Below are 26643 nucleotides of genomic sequence, written 5' to 3'. Positions count from 1 at the left end.
CAAAATGGTGGGTCTTTGGCTGCCACGGTTCTCTACAGAATAGGAAGCTGTGTGCCAACTGTGATGATTCCCAGGGACTTCAGGCATCCACCTTGTGCAGCAATTGCTGGCTATTCAAAGTCTCTTCTTTTATCCATTTCCTAGCATAAATATGCTAGAATGAATTTGAATAGGTTAGACTGGAGTTATTAAGAGACGAGGCACATGATTATATCTTTATTCTCTCTTAAAGTTTTGCCATTGACTTTGACATAGGCAAAAAAAAAGGATTCAGAAATGATTCCCCTATCAGTAAGCAATCATGCCTAGCTGTTCAAATATAACTTAATTCTGTGCATCCAGTGGAGCTCCAGGGCTTTCCATCCATTCCCCCACTGCAGCCTCCAGTATGGGCTGTCTCCCTCAGCTAGAATTCAAGCAGCCTGACAGCGGAGGTTCATGGCAGAGAGTGTGCACTCAAGTGGTTTTTTTTTTCATTCATAAAATCACTGAACTTCCTCCACTTCATAGTCATAACTTTTACTCTAAAATTCAACTCATTTAACAATAAATGAAGCAGACCCACACAAGTCCAAAGTAGTAAAACCACTAATAAGAAAAGGAATAAAGTTATGTAACTAAAATTAACCATTAACTCCCACTTTCAGGAACTAAAATGTGTTTCCGAGTCCTAGGTATGTATATTTTCTTAACTCTTTCAAAAGTTGGATATTTCCCAAAATAAAAACAAAAAGATCTCTCTGTATGACCACTAAAGCTCAAAAAAAAAATCCATTTGGTCCACTATTACTAAAATATCATTTATGATTTTTAAGTAACATTCAAGGGAGCTTCTCACCCTGGTACCTTACATGTTTAACCAAATGAAACTTTCAGTTATCAAAAAAAGTACAAAGAAACAACCTAAGCATGCTGAATTTCTTATGAAGGCTCAATTACAAATACTCAAAATATCTTTTAAGAGTAACGGTCCAAGCTCTTTAAACAGAAGGCAACTGAGGTCTAGAGAGACTCGTCTAGGCTTATTTGAGCACTAAAGAGCAAAGCCAAGACTGGAAACCTGGGCTTCTGCCTCTAAACCCACTACTGTTTCCTACACATGACGTTAAAGGGTCCAACTGGCTTGGAAATTTCAACTCAAAGTAAATTTGGACATGGAGGACAGAAATCCTGTATATCTTTCCATGCCCATGCTTTTGCCCCCACCCACTGATGTTAAGAAGCCACACAATTGATTCAGCACAATACAAAGCACAAGCAATACTTTTCCCAGCAGTAATAATTTAAATGGACTAGAATTATATAAGAATAATCTACTTCACACTGTTGTTAACCAGCAGGAAACCAAAATGTGAAGTAAGAGTCACAACAGAGCCAATACCTGTTATGGAATATTTCCGATCAAATACATAAGGAAAAGAAAAAAACACCAATGATGTAGTCAAAGAGATACCAAGAAGCATACTAAGTTTCCAATATGACACCAACAAAAAAGGTAACATTTAAATACAGAGCCTTTGAGGGCTGGAAACACTCTTGATTCCCAGAGCGACCCTACAGAGAGATAAGAGGGTTTTTTATCCCTCTTTGCAGATGAGGAAACCAAAGTAGAAAGAGGTCATAACTGGTACATGGCCACAGAGCTAGTAAGCACCAAAAGTAGATTTGGACACAAGTCTCTTCTGATTTCAAGTTCAATTCTGATAACGCTATACCATACTGCATCTCAAAACTTGTTGCACTTAGGAGGAAATTTCATATTGCTTCATGACAAAGAGATCTATATTTACAAGTTAGTTTGTTATTCAAAGGGAAATTGGCAGGACTACTAAAATTAACTTCAAATACAACAAATGCAGGAAAGAAACAGGAATATCATCTTGTTATGAAACAAATGAGACACTTCTGTCTGTTGTGTCTAAAACTTGGTTTTAAAGGTCATGCTATCAAGTCGATTTTAAATTTTATTGCTATCTTTTGAATATCACCTTCATTTTCAAATATATCCAGCCCCCTCCCATCCCTTACCCTAACACCCAGTCCTTGTAATAAAAAATGAGGGGGGCAGGGAAGCACTGAGCCAATCTAATGGCTATCTCCAATGGCGATCTGACTGCACACACAACAAGGCTCTTCCACTCATGCAAAGAAGGGAGAGATGAAAACTGGACAAACTTGGTCATTATGATAGTGTTGGAGGCAAGGACAAGGGACACAGATTTTTTTTACTGACATCCTTATTTCTATATTGCAATGTATCTAAATCCTATAAGTAATTCCCTATAAAAAAGAAACAGTTCAACAAAACCCACCAACCCATCAAGAGAATAATAATCATAAATAGCTAATACTTACAGAGTGCTTACTATGTGCCAGGCACTGTGCAAAGTGCTTCACAACTAGTATCTCATTTGATCTTCACAAGAACCCTGGTAGGTAGGTTATTACCCCCATCACTGCTCCCATTTTACAGCTGAGGAAACTAATGCACAAATCAAATGGTTTTGCCTAGAGTCACACAGCTAGGATCAGAGGCCACACTAGAGCTCAGATCCTCCAGACTCGAAGTGGGCCTTGCTCAGGCACTCCATCTCCAGAGCACTGCACCCCCCCACACATGGAGGGATGGGGTGGGGGGAACAGTGTCCTGTCCATATTCTTTCTCAGGGCCACGCTCAGTCATCACACCTTCATCTTTCAACTTTGCTGTGGGGGTTGCTTTTTCCAAGAAGGTGTATACTGATGGAGACTCACTGGGTATATGGTCAATCAGTCCATTAGCATTTATTAAGCACCTGTGTGCCAGGTACTGTCCTAAGCACAGGGAGATACAAAGAAGGCAATCTAATGAGAGAGACAAGCAAATAAATGTGTACAGAGAAGGACACACACACAGGACAAATAGGAGATGACCGATAAGAAGAAGGCACTCCAGAACTATGAGGGACTGGTAAAGACTTCTGGTAGAAAAGGGCATTTCAGTTAGGACAAGAAGGAAACCAAAGGCAAATATGAGGAGGGAAAGAGGAGGGGGACAGCCAGAGAAAACATCCAGAGTCAGTGTGTTATTCTAGGAGTAGCAGCGGAGACAATGTCCACGGGACTGCAAGATGGGGGGGAGGAGGAGGGACTGGTGCAAAGATCAGAAAGGGGGAAGGGAGGAGTCCAGGTCACAAAGGGCTCTGAACACCAGAGGATTTTATATTTGATCCTGGAGGTAATAGGGAGCCACTGGAGTTTATTGAGTAGAGGCTGACAAGATCAGCTCTGCTCTTTAGGAAAAGCACTTTGACGGCTGAATGGAGGGTGAACTAGAGCGGGAAGAGATCCTTGAAGCAGGCAGACCCCACCCCCAGGAAGTACTGCAGTAGACAAGGCATGAGGGGATGAGGGCCTACACCAGAGGAGAGAAGGGGGGGTGTATTAGCGAGATGCTGTAAAGGTAAAATCAATAGGCCTTCACCACAGCCTGGATATGAGGGTGAGAGTGAGGAATCCAGGATGACTCCTAGGTTGTGAGTCTCAGGGACTGGGAGGGTGGTTCTTTCAACAGTGACAGGAAGTCTGGGAAGAAGGTGGGGTTTAAGGAAAAGATAATTCTGCCTACTTCACTCTCAGTTCACACACGTAACTCCTCTCTTCCTAAGATCTGTTCAAAGAAGAGTGATGGATTCAACCTCAATGACTCCTTTCCCATTAAATCCTTCCTTTCAACATCTACAACTCTAATTCAGAACCACGGTACATTGGAAAATGTTTGGATTTGGAGTCTTGGACTTGGGCTCACATTCTGGCTCAGCCTCTAAACATGTGGCCTTGGACAAGTTACTTAAAGTGTCTGGGCCTTAAGTGTCCTCAGCTCTAAACCAAGGGGCACCATTAGAAGGCCTTTAAGGTTCCTGAAAGTTCTGCATCTCTGACCCTATGTTCTCCCCCTGCCCCTACTATCTCAGATCCCCTACCTTTATTTGGCTCAACCACTTTTCTTTCCTATGGCGGGGCTAGGGAGTCACTGTGAAGTGACCTCAATATAAAAGAAAAAAAGGCATTGATGACATGCTTTAAAAACCCAAAGATGAATGAGGTTTTCAGAGAAACATGGAAAGGCTCACATGAACTGAAACAACTCAAGGAGGCAGAACCAGGAGAACAAGATACAAGACTAAAATGAGGCAAACAAAAGACACTATGAAAAAGAGGCCAAACTGAGTAACTGTTAATGACCAATCTTGGTGCCTGAGAAGAAAGGAGGAAAGACACCTCTCCTGTTGGCCAAGAGCAGGATGCTGGAGGGAGGGCACTCGCCATACCCCATCCAGAGCAGCACTGGGAGCTGGTCTGGCTTAATTTTTTCTTTATGATAAGGAAAGTTTCAATGGGGGAACATTCTGTCAGGAAATGACTGATGCAAAAACAAAAGGCAACAATAGAACTTAAAAATTAAGCAGAAAAATTAGACTGAGGGTAGGAACCACACTCATGGACAGGACAGCAATGAAGAAGGCTGACTTAGAAATCAAGAAAGAAAGATCTTCTGACTGACAATGTAGGGACAATTAAGTGACTAGGCCTTAATGTCATGCACAAAAGAGACACTCAGTATATACTGTCTAGTCAGTTAGTTCTAACAAGAAGGGAGATGGGGTAGAAATGCTGAATTTGTAACGTTGGGACTTCAGCAAACTGTGGTTTCCATCATTTACTCAACTGTAAAATTAGGGACAGCAATCCCAAATTACGCAGATTTTGTGGGGAACGGACGGGTTTAAACAGTATATTCGCTTTAAAAAAAACCAATTGCAATCACTAAACAAAATGTAAGTATTTTTCCTTCCTAAAACACCATCTAGTTTGACATTCTAATTAATATATCTGCTTACCAATTCAAAAGTAGGTTTCAGCAAAGATATCATATTGCATAAAAAAACACTGGACTTGGAAGCAGACCACCATTTTCCAATCCCACCTGTGAAACACAAGCACATCATCTCAAATACAACATACACTAACCCTGCCTCTCCCAAGAGCTCAGCTCTTGAAATCCCCCCTACAAGGTACTTCATCTATTCTAGTCAATTTCTAAAGACTCTGAGAAAAGGCAAAGAAAGTTCTTCACCAGAAGTTACCCGTGCTGATAAATGCACACATCTGGTCAACAAAACAAAAACAAAACAGCTCGACAGCAATCTGTCTTAAACACAATACACAAGCCAAAAAGCCACAATACGCAAGCTGAACACACCAAGTTCATAGGAGACAGGCTCTCCTCTCATCACACATGCCTGGCACAAACCTGGCTGTCCAAATTCCAAGCCTGTGAGAGCAGAAAGAGCCAATCACCAGTGGGGAAGACGGTGCCATGGGCAGAGACACAAGTAACAAAGGATGATAACTTTATGGGCTGGTAGAGATGGAACCACTACATCAAGGGTGAAACAAGATAAGGAACTTCTACAGTTATATCTAATTTAGAGTTCAATTGCTATGGAAAACCATGGAGCGTCCAAAAGAGTAAAAGACTAAAACCATTTGGTACAGGGTCAAACAGCCCTATAAGCCTAACTATATTATAGCAAAGCCCAATATTAGACGTTAAGGAGGTTGAGGTCATACTCAGCTCTCCATTCCCACTCCTAATGTCGAATCAATTGCCCCACCTTATTGATTCGACTTCCTCTGTCTCTCTGGCATCCATCCCCTAATCTCAACCCATGCCACCACTACCACCCTAGTTGCCTCATTTGTACTAGTACGAAATGCTCCTCACTGGTTTCCCTGACTTCAGGCTCTACCTTTCCATCAGACGTGGTCACCCTCGCGCTGAAGGAGCTTCAGTGGCTCCCTAGTGCCTTGAGGATAAAATACACACTCCTCTGGCAGTTACAGTCCTTCACAACCTGGGCCTGTATCCCGGCTATCCTTTCAGGCCAAGAGCTCCATGTTCCTACACTCTATGTTCCAGGCATCCTAGATGACTACCTGCTCCCCCCAATCCATTACATTCCATTTCCCACCTCCATGCCTTTGCACTCAATGTACTCTCGGCATAAAATGCTTTCTCTCTCACTTCACCCTCCTGGAAACCCTGGCTCCTTTCGAGGATCAGCTCCAGTGACACCTTCTTCATCGTATTGGTTTCTCTAGCGTCTAGCTCAGTGCCTGGCACATAATTCTGTTCAGCACATTGTCTAAAAAAAAGGTAAGATTTCTATTCAGAATGCGTGAAGTCAAACAATTTGGGTCTTAAATGTATAAGCTCCCAATTATCTAGACCCTTAGTAGCCAGAATGACTCATTTCCCGCATGTTTTCAACAGAGTTGAATTCTAATTAACAGTTATTAACAGGATTCCATGACCTAAATTAATCAATCATTTTTTAAGCACTCACTATATGCCTGGCACTGCAGATAAAAAGACAATGAATGAAACAATCTCTACTCAGAAAAAGCTTACATTCTATAGGAAGAGACAACAAGAATATTATATATGTGCAAAATAAAGAGAATAAACTGAAATCAATATAATATTTTCTATTTAATACTTCAATGCTTAAAATAAATAAATGAATGAATGAATAAAATGCTTCAATGCTATGTTTACCATGGTGGGAGGGGAGGAGGAATGCCAAAGCCATAATGTCACAAACACAGGGCATTCCCTTTTCACATAAACAGCTGGTTTAAATTAGAAAAAAAAAAAAAAGCTTTGAGAAGCGTTTAGGAATTCTACTTAAGTATGGAATTCTCCTCTTTTGACATCTGTAATTCTCACATATCATTACATTACCGTGGGCTTATTTTTTCACATTCATTTACTGGAGTAAAACAAATGTTTAACCAGGCCCAAGTTTCCAAAGGGGACTGCTCTTCTATATCCTGATCCATCAATCTGGAGGCATCTCCAAGGACCCACTGCACCTGTCCCATATCCTGCACTAAAGCTTCCACAGAGGTCCTCTCAGTATGCTGAAGTCCTTCTACATCCTCCTCATGCTGCAAAGATACCAAGAGACAAGGGGCTGGAGAAGGATGAAGAAAGCAAGGAGAAGGGCAAGGGCTTTATTGTTTAAAATACATGGCCTCAGAAAACTCAACACTAAACCAAAATTCAAAGCAAAGAGTATTTCAGGTTCTGAATATGTGAGTTCTCCACCTTGGGAGGGGTTAACTTTACTCCTAAGTCCCTAGACTACTTGACCCCTGACTCCCTACTATTAGAACACATTCTCATCACTACACCAAGTTAGCAGCCTTGGAATGGTTGGAGACAAATGTTTAAAGGTATCTTTTTGGAATAACGCTATCACACAAAATAAACACATATAAGGATTTGAGAGATGCAAAAGCAGGGTTTTATTACATGAAAGGTAACAAGGAAGAAGGACATGGCCACCTGGAACAGGGAAGAAATCCACAAGGGCTGCAGCCAAGAGGGAGCCTTTGGAAATGAGTTGTACCCAGAGATTAATAGTGGAAAGGAGATATGTAATTAGACCTGAAAGGCATTTTCAAACAAATGTCCTTGGAACATAAATCTCAACTATCAGGAGCGAATTCCCAGGAGTCACTAGAATGCAGAATAAAGAGGATATCAGGTAAGCAAACCTTCCCTTTTTGCCCTTCACCTCAGCAATAAACAAACACCCTCGAGAATTGAAACCTCACCTTCTCTAGAGAAAAGCAAAGTATCTGGGGATTGCATTTGAGTCTCTCCTTGGCAAACCAGGCCGAGTATTTACTCTTCCACATGCTCCAGCATAACTAACCTCTTCCTAGTCCCGTGCTCACGTTCTCCTGAACGTTTTTGCTCATTCTGATCCCCCTCTGAAACACCATTTAGCCCCACTTATTCACATCACTTATTCAAATACTGACCATCCTAAAGGCCCAGATCATAGATTTAGAGCTGGAAAAAGCCTTTAAGGCCCTCTAGTCCAACTCCCTAGTTTACACAGGGGGAAACTGAGGCCCAGAGAAATCACCTGACTCATCAAAGGCAGTATTTGATCCCAGGTCCTCTGCCTTGCCAAGCCAGCGCAACGCACCTTCTGCTATCAGGCTGTGTCTCCATTCCAACCTGCATCCTTCCCTTCTCTGATCTATTCGACTCACTTTATATTTCAACTACATTCAACAAGCACCACTAAGCGTGCATTCTGAACAAGACTAAGTTTTAGGCACCGGGGACCTGCCCAAAAACAAAATGAAAACTGAGCCTCCTTTCTCTTGAAGAGCTTACTTTCTATTGAGGGATGCACTATTTAAACAGATAAACACAAAATAATCGGAGAAAGAAGAGATACCAACAGTTGGTAAAAACAAGAAAAGCTTCCTGGACGAGGGCGGTGCCTGAGGCAGCCTTAAGGAAGACAAGGAACTGGGAGAGGAGAAGTCCCTGTCAGATCTTTCCTTTTTGTTCTCCTCTTGGCTCACAGATAATCAAACATGCTCCCACCCACAAAGGCCACACTAAACACCTACTCCCCTGTCAGCAAGTTCCCAAGTCAATCCCAACTGGCCTCCAGCCTTAGGAGGCAGCCCTTCCCCTCTGCCCAGTTCTCCAATCAGGCCTTCTGGCCACAGGGGCACATCCCACGGCTGGAAAGCCGTCTGACCTCACCCCCACCTCAGTTCAAGTGCCTCCTTCTAAATGAAAGAAGAATTACAGTTGAAGCACTCTTGATGCCCTCCTCCCCAACTGCTCACAACTCTACTTTTTGTCTTGCATATACACTTAGTATAAAATCTGTCTCCACAAGTAAAATGGAAGTTCCTTGAGGGCAGGGACTGGTTCATTTGTGTCTTTGGAAGAGGGAAAGAGCAGGAAAAAAAGACTCAACTTGTACAATCTGCAAATCACTCGGTACACATGATCTCATTCGATCTTCAGTTGGTGGGTTCGTTACTGTCCTTCCTTCTCGAAGACGACCAAAACACCATCACTACGTTGGGGTCAAGGTGCAGTGTGTCCAATTGTGGCTAACCAGACCAGTACTGGGAAGGCTCTACCACCGGTCAGGCACAAAGAGTGGAAATGTCTCTAAACCTGCATCTCACACATTTCTTTTGAGCTACTGCAGTTCTGTATCCCCTTTTACAGAAGAGGAAACTGAGGCTCACAAGCTGCAAATGACTCACCAACAAAGCTGGCTAGGGTTTGAGGGAGGATGTGTCCAAGTCTCTCCTATCTCCAAATCATCATTACCCAACTGATTGTAGAATCTTGACTTCATCTAATTTCTCCAGGCCTCGGTTTCCTGTCAAATGAAGGGGCCTAACTTCCTAAGGTCCCTTCCAGCTGGAAATCTGTGTTCCCATGAGGCAGATGAGTGTGAGATGTTGGCAGCAGGGGCTGCTGAGTAAAGAGAATTAGACCAGAGAACTGATACCCTAATACAGAGCCTTTGATTGGAAAGAAAAGTTTCTCCAAGTTAAGTGAAAAGTCATTTTACACGGATGACCAGTCACATAAGGTCAGATGTGATATAAAACTCTTCCCAGAGGGTACAGATCCAGTGACCCATCAGGGCCAAAAGTGAACCTGAGTTCTCAAAGGCTACACTAGCAGCCGGGCAGGCAAGCTTCAGGGAGAGCCTAGACTGCCCCCACTGCTCAAGCAACAGCCGTACTATGCTCAGAAGCTCATCAGCAGGAGGCCGGTCACCAGGTACTGCCCCACAAAACAGACAAAACCACAAACTTGAATATTGGCACTGGCAGTCAAGGGGGCAGCGGATGCTAAGAATCAGAGGTCTGAAATGGCCTACAAATAATCATTTAAATGTTGGCATTCTTTTTAAATGTTTTTCCTGTCTCTTATTCTTATTGATATCTTGTTTAAATCTTATGTTTATATCATTTGTCTTTACATTCTCATTTCCATATTTATCCCTCCTCTCTCCCAGAATGCCATCCCTTGTAATAAAATTAAAAAAAAAAAAAAAGTTTGGTGAAACCAACCAAAACACTGGTACTTAACGTGCAACATTTTGTCCAACAACAGAACTGAGACATTACCAAAAGAACTGAACTCTATTTATATTGATATTCTTGCCATAAGTGAAACTAGATGACATAAAGCTGCCATTAAATGGAAGTTTATTTAGCAGATTCTTCCCAGAGATATAAATAAAGACACTGCTTTCATCCTGCACCCAGAGACAACGAGAAATAGTTTTGTATGGGATACTAGGGTATTTCATCTTGCACATATTTGACACTTACAAGCCAACAGACCACCACAAAGAAAATTATTCACCAAGATGAGCTGTGAAGAATGAATAACTGTAAGAAATGACAAGCAGGCTGATTTCAGAAAAACCTGGAAAGACTTACATGAACTGAAGCAAAGTAAAGTGAGCAGAACCAGGAGAACAATGTGCACCATAACAATAATATTATAAGATGATCAACTGTGAATGACTTAGCTATTCTCAGCAATACAATACCAAGACAGACTTACGATGAAAAATATTCCTACCTCCAGAGAAAGAACTGATGGAGTCTGAATGCAGATCTAAACAATTTTTCACTTTATTTTGGGGGGCTTTTTTGGGGGGATCTGTGTTTTCTTTCACAACATGACATTTTACAGAAATGTGTTTTGCATGATTGCACATGCACAACCTATATCAAGTTGCTTGCCTTCTCTCTCTTTTTTTTTTTTTCTGGTGGTGAGGCAATTGGGGTTAAGCGGCTTGCCCAGGGTCACACTGCTAGTAAGTGTTATGTGTCTGAGACAGGATTTGAACTCAGGTCCTCCTGAATCCAGGGTGCTCTATCCACTGCGCCACCTAGCTGCCCCCTTGCCTTCTCAATGAGGAGGGGAGAAAGGAAGGAAAGGAGAGAATGTGGAACTCAAATTTTTTAAAATGAACATTTAAAACTGTTTTTGTATGTAGCTGAGAAAAAATAAAATATTATTTCTGTAAACAAGAATGAATACGTAAAGAAAAATCTATGAAAATTGACCTCTTCCAAAGTCAATGTTTACTTCAAAACTCCATCATCCAACAAGCATTTATTAAGGGTCTCAGGAATTGTGCTAGAGATTGGAGATATAAATGTAAAATGAGACAAGGTTCTGCCCTCAAGGAACTTACATTCCAGAGGAGGGATGCAACATTTTCAGTTATTTAAATGCAAAGGTGAGGGCAGAAGACAACAGCAAAAAAATGATATTAGAAAATATGACAGGATGAAGAATTGAAAATATCAAACACTTCTTACAAACTTTCCTAAATTCTCCCATCATGAATATTTTCTTCAAGAAAAAAGTCCTTCAAAAAGGTGCCCAAAATGATGGGTCTCAAACATCATCACAAAGCAGTAAGAATGACTTAACCATGACAGGAAAACAAGCACTTACAAATGGAGGAGACATTTTAGAATCAATTGTGAGTCGAACAAAGTCACAGTCTGGCTAGAAGGTCAAAGCCCATACCAAATGAGAAGCAAAAAGAATACGGAAAAAGAGCTACTACGATGCAAACTCTCTTAGCTGACCTGTCAACTCTGAAAAATGGGAAATGAGCAAAAGTAAAGAAGACACCATCACAATTTCTTAGACAGGTACAAATGAAGCCAAAGTTACTGAAACAAAAAGGCAGAAAGAGTGCAGAAAACACCTTATCCAGTCAACAATTGTTTCAAGTTGACCACCAAAGGCAACACCAGCTCGGAGGAGCATCACAAAACAATGAGATGCAGCTGAAAACAAACCTCACAAGAGCCTGGTGGGAAACCCAGTTGACTCCAGTCCCCTCCCTAGCATTCATAGATGAAAGTGGAAGGAGAGCAGGCAGACACAAAATGGAACAAGCTCACCAATGATTCCTGGAAACATCTATTCTCACTGGCAGCAGGAAAAGAACCACTACATATGGACCCAACCACCACAAGTCTCCAATGTAAGGCTATGGAAGCAGCATGAAGGAAGATGCAATCAGGGAGGAATGACCAGACCAAAGACATGCAGAAGGAAGGAATCCATGATGGACAGAGCCAACAAAAATACAAAGACATATACAAGGGGTGATTATTATTGTCTCTCTTTCATCCTTTCCAGGGTATTGTGTATTTTGTTTTCCTGGTTCTGCTTACTTCACTTTGTCTTGGTTCACCTAAATCTTCCTATGTTTCTCTCATGTCACAGTCATTCATGTTCCACTACATTCAGACATACAATATGCTTGGTTGTTCCCTAATAGATGACTATCTATCTTGTTTCCAGTTCTTTGCTACCACAAAAGTGCTGCTATGACTGTTTTTATGTCAATGGCATTTTACTTTCTGTCTACATGACATCTTTAAGATGACTGCCTATCTCAGGGGAATGAACAGTTCTCTCACTTTTTAAAAGCATAACACCAAATGGAAAGAGCATTTTAATGTGTATTAAATTCCTACCAAAAAAAAAAAAAAAAACCTCTCAGCATATTTGTCCATTTTTCTAACATACAATGGAAAAATTGCACACATAAATATGCTGATTTCTTCTATTACAATGTGCAGAAAAAAATTCTGCAGAACCAATTTTACAGAACTCTATTAAATAGAAGTAATATTTCATATGTTTACCATAGACTCATGGAATGTTAGAATTGATAGGACCCTTAAGTGATCTTTTAAGCCAATCCCCTCATTTTCAGGTGAGGAAAGTGAAGCTTAGACAGGTGACTTGCTCAAGGTCACACAGCTAATCTGTGACACAGTAGGAGACCAGAAACCAATTTAACTCCTAGCCTAGTCCAGTGCTCCTCCTCACACAGAACCTGCAAAATACATTAAAATATGGCAGCTATATCACAAGTTATAATCATTCAGCATCAAAAACCTCACTAATTAGTTACAAATTTAAATAAAAATACAGACCTAAAGGAGTGTAAAAATGTTTAAATCTTTACACATCTATCCATGTTTTCAATACAAAGTCTAAACCAAAGTTAGCATATTTAACAATCAACCTTATAGAAGAACAAAAACTAATTATATCATAATCTAAAGTTTATATGTAATAGTTGTTCAGTCATTTCAGTCATGTCTGACTCTACGTGATCCCATAGGCTTGTCCATGGGGTTTTCTTGGCAAAGATACTGAAGTGGTTTACCGTTTCCTTCTCCAGTGTGTCCCCATTTTACAAAGGAGGAACTGAGGCAAATATAGGAGTTAAGTGACTTATCCAGGGTCACACAGCTAGTAAATGTCTCAGACAAGATTTGAACGCAGATCTTCCTGACTTCAGGCTGGGTGCTCTAACCACTGTTCCACCTAGCTGCTTAGACTCTGCCTTTAAAAAAAGTTTTCATTTCAAAGATAAAAAATGTCAACGTCAGACAAATGTCTGACACCCAATGTCTCATTTCCCATAAATGCATGCCAAGGAAGAAAAGGAGCCTCAAACTACCTCTACAAGGCGTAAGAGCATTAGCCAAAAATGTAAGCTGACCCAGAAATAATTAACTGAGTCTTTGCAATTCTGTCATGTGACATTTGGGTTGTGTCTACAAAGCCACAGTTTAGATTACAATAGAACTTAGCAGAAGGTCACCAGAAGAGCTGGAGATTAAAACTCCAAAAATATCTCTTTTGAAAACTCCGAGCTATTTTACCAAAAAGTTAAAAAATATGTAGTCAGCAATGAAACCTCTAAGAACAAAGCAGGCGGACTACTTTAAGACCTCTTTAGAAGACCCGATCTCCGTCCAGTTCTGCCACTAATCTTGAACAAGTCACCGGCACTTTCTCAGGTACTTTTCCTTTATGTGTAAAATGAAACTAGCACCTGCCCTGCCGTCCTCACAGGTCTGGTGTGGAAATGCCCACAGGTAAAAAATGACTGTGAAAATTACACAGGTCTGAGCAATTCTAATGACTAGTTGGTGCCCTGGAAAAACAGATACGGCAAAAGCATCACCTTTTCAGTAAAGGTGGGAGGCAACAGGAGGACAATGCTGAATACACTCGACCAGTCCCTGTGACAGCTGTTCTTGTTTAATTGTCTTCCCTGGTTATAGACAGGGAGGGCTAATGAAGGGAGAGGCCGAAGGCAGAGGGAGGACTAATATTCAGAATGAGTGGCATAGAAAAGAAAAGTCATCAATAAAATGCATTTGAATGAAACTTAACATCAAAAAACATATCCAGTACTCTATGAGGTTACTTAGACCCCAAACTCTCTAGAAGGAACAGTCCTAAGTTTCTCCAAGGATCAAAGCTAGTTGAAGCTAAATGCACATCAAGAACTTCAACCTCACCACCACTGCTCCTCCTTCCACCACCATTTTCACTTAGAAGAGGGAGAAAGCAGAGGAGCTAGAGACAAAAACGTGGCTTTCTTTGTTCAAATGCCACCTCGGGCACTTCCATCCCAGCTGAGTGACCCTCTCACTGCACTGGGCCAGCGCTGTCAACGGGAGCCACTAATCCACAGGTGAGCTTAGAAAACCACATCTTGTTAACAGCATCTACGCTTTACTGGGGTTTTCTTTATTTTGCTAAATATTCCACAGTTAACCGTCAATCTGGCTGGGCCACACTTGGGACTGTTTGGGGCCGTGGGCAGCCGAGCCGGATGCCTCGGCTCTAGGCAGCTGAGGCTGCCGAGTGCTGACAAGGTGCCAACCTGCATGGGTAAAGGGAGTTTCCTCACTCGGGTGTTCCCTCTATCAATAAAAATAGGACCAATCCCTAGCCTTATCCTTTTAGAGAGGCAACCGGTCTGGGGGGAAAAAACAAAGGACTGTATTATCAAGCCAAGAATCAAAAGATGACAGAAAAAAAAGAATCATTTTCATGCTCGTACATGGTTCTTTCTCTAAATAGACAAAGAATTTCTTATCCTTTTAACATTTTCTTTTTCATTATCCTGAGATGTAATTAAAAATTAAATGAAAAAGGAGCCCATGCTTTCAAAACTACTCTTCATTTACCAGTGCCTGATAAACATTCTCAATTTCCTCAAACTCATATCTAATGCAAATGCGCATCCATCCACATCTTGTCAGGAACACCCCAGTCAATGAAGACCCCAATGCTTGTCGAAATGGTTGCTTCCCCAACTCCCACAACCAACAGCTGCTCAGTGCCCTGTCTATCACATCTCTCTCATCATGATACCCCTAGAGTACCCCAGGGGATCCCACCGATCCCACCTCGTCTTCCTCAAACCCTGGCTGGGTTATGTCACTCACCTCTCACCCACATTCTTTAACGGCTCCCCAACTTCTCATCCTTCCTGAACCTCAGTGGCCTCTGACACCACTGACCCGCCCACCCTCTGGCTATCTCCTCTCCCTCAGCTTTCAGGTCACTCCTCTATCCTGATTCTCTTCCTACCTAACTTCCCTGTCACAGTCTCCTTCCTGGACCCACCCTTAACCCTGGGTCTTTTCTCAAGGCTCCGTCCTGGGCCCTCTTCTTTTCTCTGTACCACCCCTCACTGATAGCACCAACTTCCATGGGTCAATTATGTCTCTGCAGATGACTCTCAAATTTATATATCAGTCCACTGTCTCCCTCCTGAGCGCCACATCACCAAACACCTACTAAATCGGCCTACCAAACTCCCACTGTCCAAAATAGCGCCCACTCTTCCCAACAGCTCTTGCTCTGTTGAGGGTGCCCCACCACCCTTTCCATCATCTAGGTTCACAAGCCTGGAGTCACCCATAACTCCTGATTCTCCCTCACCCTCTTGCCCATTCACTCCTCATGTCTTGCAATAGCTGTCACTACCATGTCTCTGACACCTGCCCCCTTCTCTCCACTCACAGGTGCACTGCCCTCGCTCACTCCCTCATCTCCTCTCTCTACCGGACCCTTCTTTGTCTGTTTCCAGTTTCTTCCTGGTCTCATCCATACTCCAAACATGACCAAAATAATCTTCCTAAAGCACAGTCATTCAGTCAATCAACAAGCACATATTAAGCAATCACAAAGTAGTTCTAGCAGCAAACAGTTCCTGTCCTCAAGGAGCTTACATTCTATTGGGGGACACTGCAGTTGGTTATACCCAAGTACAGAATAATACAAAATGAGTAGAGGCTAGTTTTGGGAGGGAGAACACCAGCAGAATCTGAGCTGAGTCTTGAAAGAAGGGTAGCTTCTCCCAGGAGGAGAAGTCTGGCCACTTTCACACTTGGTCCACAAGCTTCCGTGGCTTCCTGCTGCCCCTCCTCAGCCTGGCATCAAAAGCCCTTCCCAGGCTGGCTCCTGCCAAACCTTGTGAACTGCTTTGCCATCATCGCTCTTGAGAGCATATCCCAGACAAGTGGCCCGCTGGCTGCTCCCAGAGCTCTGCACTCCATCCCCCACCTCCACGAGGCTGCCCAAAGCCCTCACCACTTTGTTCCCTAGCTTCCTTCCCAGCTCAGCTCAGGGACCTCCTCCTACGGGAAGCCTTTCCTGATTTCCCTTGTCTCTTCTTCCTCAAATCACTGTGTGTACATGTAACAGAACAAGAGAATGGTGGCAAGGGCCTTCAGCATAGGAGCTGGTGTTTAATAAATGCTTGGAGCACTGACTCCCAGAGGACTTTTGTACACACCTGGAGAACTTGGCATTAGTGCTCTGCAGGCCCTGCCACGAGCATGACACAGAACGGCATGAAGATGACAGAACAAAGGGCCCGGAGCCTCCCTGCCCGCTGGCTCCTCCCCACAGAGGGTCCCCAGGTCACCCAAGTCATCAGAGGCAGCGGACTCCTAATGACTGGGCCCCAGGGCCAGCTTTACTTCCTCGCAGCCTGGCCTCAGTCTGAAACATCGGGTAGACTGAGAACGCTGGGCCCAGGAAGGCAGACTTGGAAAATGCTAGGGTTATCATTTCTCTGAGCATATCCTCCATTTCATCTTTATTTTCTATCAGGACACAAACAATCACAGCACATTCTGTGTAAACCTGACGTTAAAGGGGCCACTGGGAGCCCACAGTGAGCTGGGAATTCAAAAGTCAGTCTCTACCAGTTGACAAATCAGGCAAAGAACACATTAATAGTAAATCAAGAAACAGCAGACAGTTGGATGTGGAGTCAGAAGGACCTGGGTTCAAATTCCACTTTAAACAGTAACTTACTGGGTGACTATGGGCAAATCACTTAATGGCTCTAGGCCTCTGTTTCCTCATTTGAAAAACAGGGATAACAGCAAGTACACCGAAGCTTCTCAGATGTCCGGCCTGGTCTCTCTCATAAGCTTCAAACCTGTATCGTGCCCACCAGCCATCTCCAAAAGGATGATCCATAGACATCTTAAGCCAACGTGTCCAAAAGTGACCTCATGATCTTTCCCCGAAAACTCTCCTCTCTTACTGTGGAGGGCCCCCGTCCTCCCAGTGGCCCAAGCTCCCAAGCTGGTCTCAAGCCCTTCCTCTCACCTCCCATATCCTGGGCCAGGTCCTACTGATTTTGCCTTCCTAACATCCCTCTCTCCTCTGACACTGCCCCACCCTGGTTCAGGCCCTCATTGTCTCACTCTTGGACAACTGCAATAACCTTTCTGGCCGGTCTCCCAGACTCTCTGTCCCTACTCCTGTTCATCCTCCACTCAGGTTGCCAAAGTAACCTTCTTGAAGTACAGGCCTGCCCACACCACCCCTCTCTATCCGGTCAATTCCACGGGCCCTTGTCGCCTACAGGACCAAATACAGAATGCTCAGTTTGGCATTCAGAGTCCTTTACAACCCTGCCCCCTCCCACCTTTCCAGTCTTCTGGCACCTCACTCCCCGACAGGTACTCTGTGATCCAGTGCCTCTGGCCTCCTGGCTGTTCCTCAAACAAGGCCCTCCCTCCCTCGGCTCCAGGCTTCTCTCTGGCTGCTCCCCAGGCCCGGAAGGCTCCCATTGCCACCTCCTGTTTCTCTTCAAGTACCTGCTAAAATTCACCTTCTCCAGGAAGCCTCTATGGGTCTCCATTAATGCGAGTGCTTTCCCACCAGTCACTGCTAATTCTCCCCACTTTATCCCTCTAGGTCTTTTCTGTACCAAAGTGTTTGCAGGTTATTTTCTCCATCAGACTGGGAGCTCCCTGACAGCAGAGACTGTCTTTTGCCTCTTTTTGAGTGCTCTGTGTTTAGCACAGTGCCTGGCACATAGTAGGTGCTTAATAAAATCTTCCTGACTGCCTGATTGCTAAAAGGATAAAACGAAACTTTGCAAACCTTAAAAGCCTATATAAATGTGAACTATTATTATTAGAGATAGAAAGAGAGCATGGAAACTATCAAATTCAACTCTCTCATTTTACAAATGACCCAACTAAGGCCCAGGTTAGGTAGGTTCAGTGCCTTTCACAAAATCACACAGGTGAAGTAGAAAGGCAGCCAAATGGCACAGTAGATACAGCAAGCACTAGACCTGAAGTCATAAAGCCCTGAGTGCAAATCCAGCCTCACACCTTCTAGCTGTGTGAACTTGGGTAAGAAATTGCCTGCCCCAGTTTTCTCACCTGTGAAATGCAGGTAATAATAGGGCCTACCTCCCAGGGCTGTTGTGAAAATACTATGAGATTCTTGTAAAGCACTATGCAAATGTGCTTCTTCTTCTTCTTATTATTATTATAAAGTTTAGAGGTTCATAAACTCCAGAACTGGAAGGGACATCGGGGGACATCCGGTCCAATGTCTTAATGTACAGAGAAGGAAAGATGGGCCCAGTGTGTCAGAAGGCAGGACGTGAAGCCGGGCTCCTCTGCTCTGTCTCATTGGAACAAAGTCTCCTCTAACAGAAGATGCTCGAGGTCCCAGAGATCTCCTTCCAACCCATTTTATCTCAGCAAAGTCCAGCATAACCAAAGAAGCTGGACAGTTCCTTAGAGTTCGTTTCAATGAGATGACACAAAGTCCTCTGAACTTTCAGGGACAAGTACATAATTAAATTGCTACTTCCCCTTTGAGTGGTTTGGTGCAAACTAAATGAAATTAAGAACTTGTCCTAAACTGGTAGCTGCCGGAGAAATAAAGGTAACATAAGATTTCTCTCAATGGACATTTCTCGCAAGGACATCAAACACCAACATGGTCATCTGGCTGGTCTCTCTACCCCACGTAACTCACAATTCCAAATGACTATCAGCTAAAACAGCCTGTATTTCCATGTGCTTCAATCTGACCGGCCATGGTGCCACGGACTGATTAATCCCGCCACCTATCACGCAATTAACAAACGGCTAATTTTCTTTACTTATCTATCCTCTTTTAGGTAACGGGGCAAAGGGAGTATATCAGGAATGATCCAACTGTTTCATGTAAAAAGGTAACTGTGGTTGCAGAGCTTTCAAGCACACATTTTGTGCACATTTTTAACATGTCATCTCAATTCCCGTGCCAAAAACCGCCCACTTCTGGTACAGTCTTAGTCATCTCCAAGTAAGCCACGGGGCTGTTAGCTTTGCACAGTCCTAGAAAGGTTCCTTCACGTTACCAATTACAACTTGTCCCCCAAAATTTAAAGTGGTGTTTAAAAGGTCTACCCGAGGTAGCTCACAGAGTGTACGACGGCCCTCTGGTCATCTGTCCCAAGGGCAAATCAAACCCCTAAAGAGAAGGAAATGGGAAAGAGTTGACTGTGTGATGGGAGGGTCTCCACCAGTCCTACAAATTACTTCCACATTTCCCGGGGTTCAGGGGAAGTCCGGTTTGCACACAAACTGAACGCTTTCGGAGAAGAGATAAGAGAAACATATTCCACAGGTAAGGCAAGCGTGCTGGTATTCACCAAGCGTGTTTCTTCGCTCTCACCCAAATCACGCGTAGACGCCACGCTCTTAAGGGCTATTTTTGCTTTTGCCTTTAAAAGCCAATTGACTCTGCAACACCATAATTTCAGAATCCAAGAATTCCAGAGAATTCCAAAGAACTTTCTTCCCTTTTCTTCCAGTCTGTCTTTTTCAAATTACTGCAAAGTATCCTAATGCGCTAGGCCTAGATTCTCAGATCCTCTTGGAAAAGTTTAAGTCAGCCCAGGGTCAACTCAGAGAGACCCGGGACAAACTTAAAAACACACCCGGGACCAACTGCCTAGGGTATCAAAAGTGACTGTTCACTGGCTCACCGGCTCCACAAACTCCAACGGGAAACTCCCTCTGCCCATGCCAGGGAGCCAGTCCTGGATCAGGGAACTTTCAGGCTGAGCAGGCTGCCCAGAGTCACCGAGTCAGGGGAGCCAGGAGCGGGCCTCCACGGGATTCCTCCCCACGCCCGAGGCCCGAGTGCCCAAACAGCGTCTCCAGCTCCGGGCCCACGGGGCGAAGCCCTGTACCAGGGCAGGTGGTGCCCCCAGAGGCCCCCCCCACCCCCCCCGCGGCTGCCCATTACCTTGCCCGTCTTGTGGTCGAACCAGACCAGCGCGTGGTTCCTGGACAGCACCTTGCAGTCGAAGGTGGCGTTGTTCTGGGCCGGCCGGCAGCGGGCCACCGAGCGCCCGATCTTGATGGGCTCGTCCAGGTAGACATGGCGCTCCTGGAACGGGTGCGAGTTGGGGCGGCAAGTGAAGATGGCCAGGGCCGAAGGCATTGAGGACAGCTCGGGGAGCCCGCTCCAGCCAGGCCCGGGTCCGAAGAGGAGCTCCTCCTGAGCCACGCTGCTGGCCACGGCCGTGCACGCCGCGCCAGCCACGCCACGCGTGTCCCCTCCCACCCACCCCCGAAGCAGGGTCGATCAGAGCCCAGGCAGCATCGGCCCCGAGCGCACGCCGGGGTCACCGCGGGTCACCACCGTGGGAGCGGTCCGGGCATGGCCGGGCTGCAGGGCCCCGCGACAGGAGCGCGCGTGGGGGGCGCCCCTCACTCCATCCCCCTGGGGCTCAGCACCCAGGGGCTCCAACCACATTGGAGGAGGCTGCCGGCGGGCGGCGCGGAGGGGGCGTCCCGCATCCACCCGCGGCCGCTCCGGGAGTCACTCGAGCCCGCGGGGACACGCGCCGGGACCGGGTCTCGCGCGGCGGCAGTGGCCCTGCCGCATGGAGCAGGGCCCCGCTCCCCGTGGGCTGCCTCGCTCGCCCGTGGGCTTCCTCCCTCGTTCGCTCGCTCGCTCGCTCGCTCCCTCGTCCCGGCCGCGCTCGCGCTAGCGGGGGCCGCGCATCGCGCGTCGGCGGCGGCCCGGGCTGGGCTCCCGCGTGTCCGCGGCGGCGCGTGGGGGGCCGAGGCCGGGGTGGGGGGGCTGGGCTCGGCCGCTCCTCCGGCCTCTCTCGCTGCCTCGAACGCTGGCCTGCGGGCCCTCTCCGGCCGCCCGCCCCGGCTCACGCGGCGCCGCCGCCAAACTTTCCGACCTGCAGGCGACAAGAACCGCGACCAGCCGCCGTCAGGCGCCGCCCGCCCTCCGGGCCCGTCAGGCGCCCCCCGCAACCCCGCCGGCCCTCCCCGCCCCCGCCCCGGCCCCGACCCTGGCCCCGGCCCCGGCCGCCATAGTGACTCTGACGGAGACCTACCAGCGGGACGGACGGACGGCCGGCCGCGGGAGCGCGCACCCTGCACTAGCCCGCCCGCCCGGCCCCTCTCCCGCGCCGTACTCCCAGGCCCACGTGACCGACGCCGCGGGGGCCCTATTGGGTGTGGGCAAAAAGAGGCCGGGGCGGGGCGCGTGGCGCGGGGCGGGCTGCCCGGGCGCCATATTGGGGGGGGCGCGCCGAGGCGCAGGCCGCCATGTTGCTTAAGGGCAGCGACAGCTGGGGAGTGGGGAGTGGACTACGGGCCGGAGCTTAGCGTGGCGGCGGGCGCCTTGACCCTCTTCCACCTGAAGAGAGGTTGTCTGACAGTGGGGAGAGAAAACTGAGCCTGGGGGAATTCACCGTGATGCTTCTCCCAAGGGCAAAGCGCATTGGCAGGCATCTTAGCTGTGGGCAGTCAGCTCTCGCGAGGCTTCAGGAAGTAACGCAGAGAAAAGTCGAACTGAGAGGCGGGGGAGGGACGAATACTGGTCCCAAAGGACAGATGCTTACTAGCCCCGGAGCTCGGCCCCAGCGACTGAGCATGCGCATTTCGGCCTTATCGTCTACTCCCCTGCCCTTGACCCCTCCCCCTCCCTCCCTGCTCTGTCGTAAGCACCTGTGGCTGGGCGTTCTGGCACTTAACACCTTCCCCTCCTCCCCCGGTCTCTCCCCCACCCCTCTGCCATACCCTAATGCTGCGCGTTCAAATCCAGTCGCTTCCACTTGGTAATTTTATGACCTTGACGTATTATATGCATTTATGTATAACGAATATAAATATATGTGATTTAAAAATAAATATATGACAAATTAGAACAAGGTCATAAAATGTATACATATGTGTATATATATATGTGTGTGTGTGTGCATATATACGTGTAGATAGGTATAATTTGGCCTAGTTTTTTGCTAGTTACCTTACTGAATTAGACTGTAAGCTCCCTGAGGGCAGCACTCATTTGCCTCTCTTGGTGGCTCCCAAATTTAGCACCTTACCTAGAACACGGTAGGTACTCAATGTGTGTTTATCAACTATTGCAAGTCACTTTTCCTCTCTGGGCCTCCGTTACCTGCTCTAAAAGGAGTTAAGTGGACTGGATGAGTTCTAAGGTCCCTTCCGACAGTAAACCAATGGCTTTTAGTAGAGAGATTTAGAGATAATGAAGGCCAGACTCCTGCCCGCTCTTCCTTACCCTCTTCCTCATTCCCGTTTTACAAACAAGGAAAGCATGGTCCAGACACTAGATTTTAATATTAAATTGTAAACATAATAAGCTGTAAAAAAACAAAAACCTATAAAAGTTTATTATCATTCTTATTATTGTCATTATATGAAAAGTTGGGTCTTGGAATTCCAACAAGTGAACTCCCAGGTGAACTGAAAAAGGAGTTCAAAAAATCTTAAAATCATCTCTAAGTGAGAAGGAAAAAGGCTTGGGAGAGAGGCAAGGGGCTGCATAAGTTTAGCAGGCAAGTAAAAGGGGGGTTTTCTCCTTCCCTATCATTTTTATTTCTGTGATCTCAGGGTAAAAGCTTTGAATTTGGAAGCAGAAGTCAGTGATGTCCAACTCTTTGTGACCCCATGTCTGAGTTTTCTTGGCAAAAATACTGGAGTGGTTTGCCATTTCCTTCTCCAGTTCATTTTACAGATGAGGAAACTGAGGCAAACAGGGTGAAGTGACTCTCCCAGGGTCACCCAGCTAGGAAGTGCCTGAGGCTGGATTTGAACTCAGGAAGATGAGTCTTCCTGACTCTATCTCCTGGCCACTACCACTTTATGGGCCCTCATTTTACTGATGGGGAAACTGAGGCCCCAGAGATGAAAGGACTTGCCCAAGGTCACACAGGTTGTAAGAATCAGAGAAGGGATTTGAATCCAGTCCCTCTGGGGTCTTTCCGCCTTCCTTTTTAGTTGTCACCCTCGATTATCTTCCTTCTGGCTAGAGAGGCCTTTCCCTTCTAGTAAGACAGCAAGGAGTCTTGTATGGTTGGGTCTTTGAATAACCAGAAACTGCTGAAATATGTAGCTCTCAAGAGCAGAGGGGACCCAGACCTACTAGTTACAAACAGCTGCATTTCCAGTACCAAATATTTATACATTTTAATATCTGGTACTAAAGGGGAGCTGGGTGGATAGAGCACTGGAGTTAGGAAGACTTGAGTTCAAATCTGGCCTCAGACACTTACTAGCTGTGTGACCCTGGGCAACTCACTTAACCCTGTTTCTTCATCTGTAAAATGAGCTGGAGAAGCAAATGGGCAAACCATTCCAGTATCTTTGCCAAGAAAATCCTAAATGGGGCCACCAAGAATCAGACCTGACTGAAACAACTTTGTTTTGTTTTTTGTTTTTTTTTAATGCTTCTTTAATAAATAGAATAAATGCAAAGGGAGCAAAACTGTTTGGAAGTTGCCTTCTATTCAACAAATCCCTTAAAGGCTCATTTCAATCCTTCCTCCCCTATAGGGGGTGGACTTCCCAAAAGGCTGGACCTGCTGGCACAATCCAAGGAGACCATGTAAGGGATTCCACATTTATATGTATGCACCCCCAAAAAGATACTTGGAACAGCCAATAATCTATTGAAAGTCTCTCCACACTTCAGTCAAACAAACCTTAATAAGCGTTCCAGGCAGAGAATCTCAGGCCTAGTGTCTTAGGCAAAGTGACAAAGTAGGAGTTTTGACTTAGGATTCAGAAGACTTGGTTGCCATTATGAGCGCCTCATTAGACTGTAAGCTCCTAGAGAAAAGGGACTGGTTTTTGCTTTTTTTTGTATCCAAAGTACTTAGCACAGTGCCCGGCACATAGTAGGTGCTTAATAAATGCTAGTTGACTTGTCACTTAGTAGTTTGTGTCTGGCCCAATCCTGTAATCCTGCCCAAGTAAATGCACATCTCTGAGACTCAGTTTCCTTCTTTGGAAAATGGAGATAATACAAGGGCTATGAGAACATTTTGTAAACTTTAAAGCACTACATACATGTTACATCAAGGTCTCTGGACATTCCTTTGCATTCCTAATTGTATACACTATCCATACATGCACAATTGTAATTATCCAAAAACAACCCCATAGGATTTGAGAAATCGCGATAGTTATAAAGTAGCCTTCTTTTCCGTGGAAGGATGTCAACTTTAGCACTTTTTTTTTTTTAAATTAGTGAGGCAGTTGGGGTGACTTGCCCAGGTCACACAGCTAGTAAGTGTCAAGTGTTTGGTCTGAGGCCGAATTTGAACTCAGGTCTTCCTGACTTCAGGGCCGGTGCTCTATCCACTGCGCCACCTAGCCGCCCCAACTTTAGCACTTCTTAAGCCCAAATCTTGGCTACTATTCAGTCTCGGAAGAACAAACAGAAATTTGCAACATTCTTACTAAAAAACAAACAAACCAACCAACCCACCAGTGTGAAAGACCAATGAATAATTCCGAGGAATTCCAAGACATAACAAAGAACACTTCTCTAAGTCTGGTTAATGATCGAACATTGGACTTTCTCATCCTCCCCGTATGCATAGGAGGTAACAAATTGTGTAATTATAGTGCGTGGGCAATCTAGCTGGTACCAAATATCTTTAAGCCAAAAACGGAGGATTAACTCAGGATTAAATAAAAGTCCAAACCGAAAGCATCCAATGCTTTTAAAAAGAATACCTCTATTGTCTTTGTTAAGACCCAAGCTTGATCCTCCTTCCCCTGTTAAGAGGTTGTTTCGGGCTTGGGCGGTGTGCACTGTGTGGAAATACCCCGTCATTGACCAGGTGTCCTGGGTGGAGTAGCAAGACATTCCATAGCCTCTACTCACTTATTTTTGGCCCTCTGGTTTTTCAGGTAGTAAGAAGTGCCCCAGGAAGAAATACTGACATGGAGAATTCATGAAGCACCTTTTCTGAGAATCAGAGATTTTGAGAACCAGGCAGGCGCTTAGAGAGCCCCAGATTCGGCAGCCTCCAATTGACAAAGAGAAAGACCAGGACTGGACTTGCCCCAAAGAACAGAAAAAAACAACCTCTGGGGCAAAGGTGAGTTTAGAATTCAGATCCCCGGCCAGACCTGTGTTCTTTGCACTGCAGCATGACATGAGGCATTAAGAAACCCAGCCAGAGAAGCTATAGCTGCATCTACATCTCCAATCCCATAACATTTTGTGATTCCCCGAAATTTCTTATTGTAATACAGGCACCGAAAAGAGACCATCTTTCTGAAGATGCCATTTTGTTCTTTAGAAACCTGAAAGTTGAGTTGTTGTTTTCCTGAATCAGAAAGGTGATTTGTGACTTCATAGATGTAGAACTGCAATGGCCTCAGAGGCCTTCTAGATCAGCGATGCTTAACATTTTAAGAAGTGCTGAAGGGGTAGAAAAAGAGAGTGGGAAAAGTTTAAGAAGCCCTGATCAAGATCAACCTACTCATTTTACAGATGAGGAAACTGAGGCAAACAGAGTTAAGTGACTTGCCCAAGGTCACACAGCTATTAAGTGTCTCAGGTCTTCCTGACTCCAAGCCCAGTGCTCTATCCCCTGCAGCGCCACCTAGCTACAACTTTTATCTAACTCAGTACCAAAACACAAATTGTACACAGCTAAGTCAGATGTGTATTCACTATTATCCTTGTCCTCTCTTCTGCATTATTTGACACTATTGACACCCCCTCCTCTAGGACACTCTCTCTTCCCTGGGTTTTCCTGGAAAAGTTCTCGTGTCTCTACCTGTCAGCTCTCTTTTCTCCCACTTTCACCAATGTCAGCCCCTCTTTGGCTTGAGTGGATGGTCTTTGAGCTTGACTATGGTTAAAACATTCATCCGACTGCATCTCAACTGGAAATGAGTCTCCCCGAATTAACTTGTCCTCAGATACACAGCCTGGACTCGTACTCCAGCTTGGTAGCACCTGCCACAGTTTGAACCCTGCTGGACTGGCCTACAGGAAACCAAGGTCACCTAGGTACAGACGGGAAGAGGCACCAAAAGAGGATCTCAGTGGAGGCAAGCATGAATTGAACTAGCCAGTGATATTCACATAGTGGGATCTGTTGAATTGTTTTTAATTAAAATCAAATGAAATAATATTTGTAAAGCACTTAGCACAGTGCATAACACATAGTAGGCCTTAATAAATGCTTGTTGCATCCACCCAATAGATTATTAATCAATAAGTAAACATTTATTAAGAGCCTACTATATGCCAGACACCGTGCTAAGAGGTGAGGGAAAAAAATA

The 26643-nt window shown here is 45.2% G+C and overlaps 1 protein-coding gene across 4 annotated transcripts in view; it reads right to left on the bottom strand.

Annotated features, from left to right (window-relative positions):
• Window positions 1-20585, bottom strand: part of SLMAP (sarcolemma associated protein) — a 165877-nt gene extending 145292 nt beyond the window's left edge. For 2 of the 4 annotated variants that reach the window (XM_027863754.1, XM_027863756.1), the window contains exon 1: window positions 20312-20584. In XM_027863754.1, the coding sequence (XP_027719555.1) occupies window positions 20312-20509 (198 nt within the window). In that variant the 5' untranslated portion in view covers window positions 20510-20584. Of the gene's footprint in view, window positions 1-20311 lie in introns of all 4 variants that reach the window. The other 2 variants (XM_027863757.1, XM_027863755.1) reach the window with 2 other exon arrangements.
• Window positions 20586-26643: the final 6058 nt, after the last annotated feature.

This window comes from Vombatus ursinus, unplaced genomic scaffold (assembly GCF_900497805.2).
Source record: "Vombatus ursinus unplaced genomic scaffold, bare-nosed wombat genome assembly UNPS02014773.1, whole genome shotgun sequence".
In the NCBI taxonomy this organism is placed as follows: Eukaryota; Metazoa; Chordata; class Mammalia; order Diprotodontia; family Vombatidae; genus Vombatus; species Vombatus ursinus.
The sequence above is the reverse complement of the archived record's forward strand: the minus strand, read 5'-3'. Positions and strand labels throughout refer to the sequence as shown.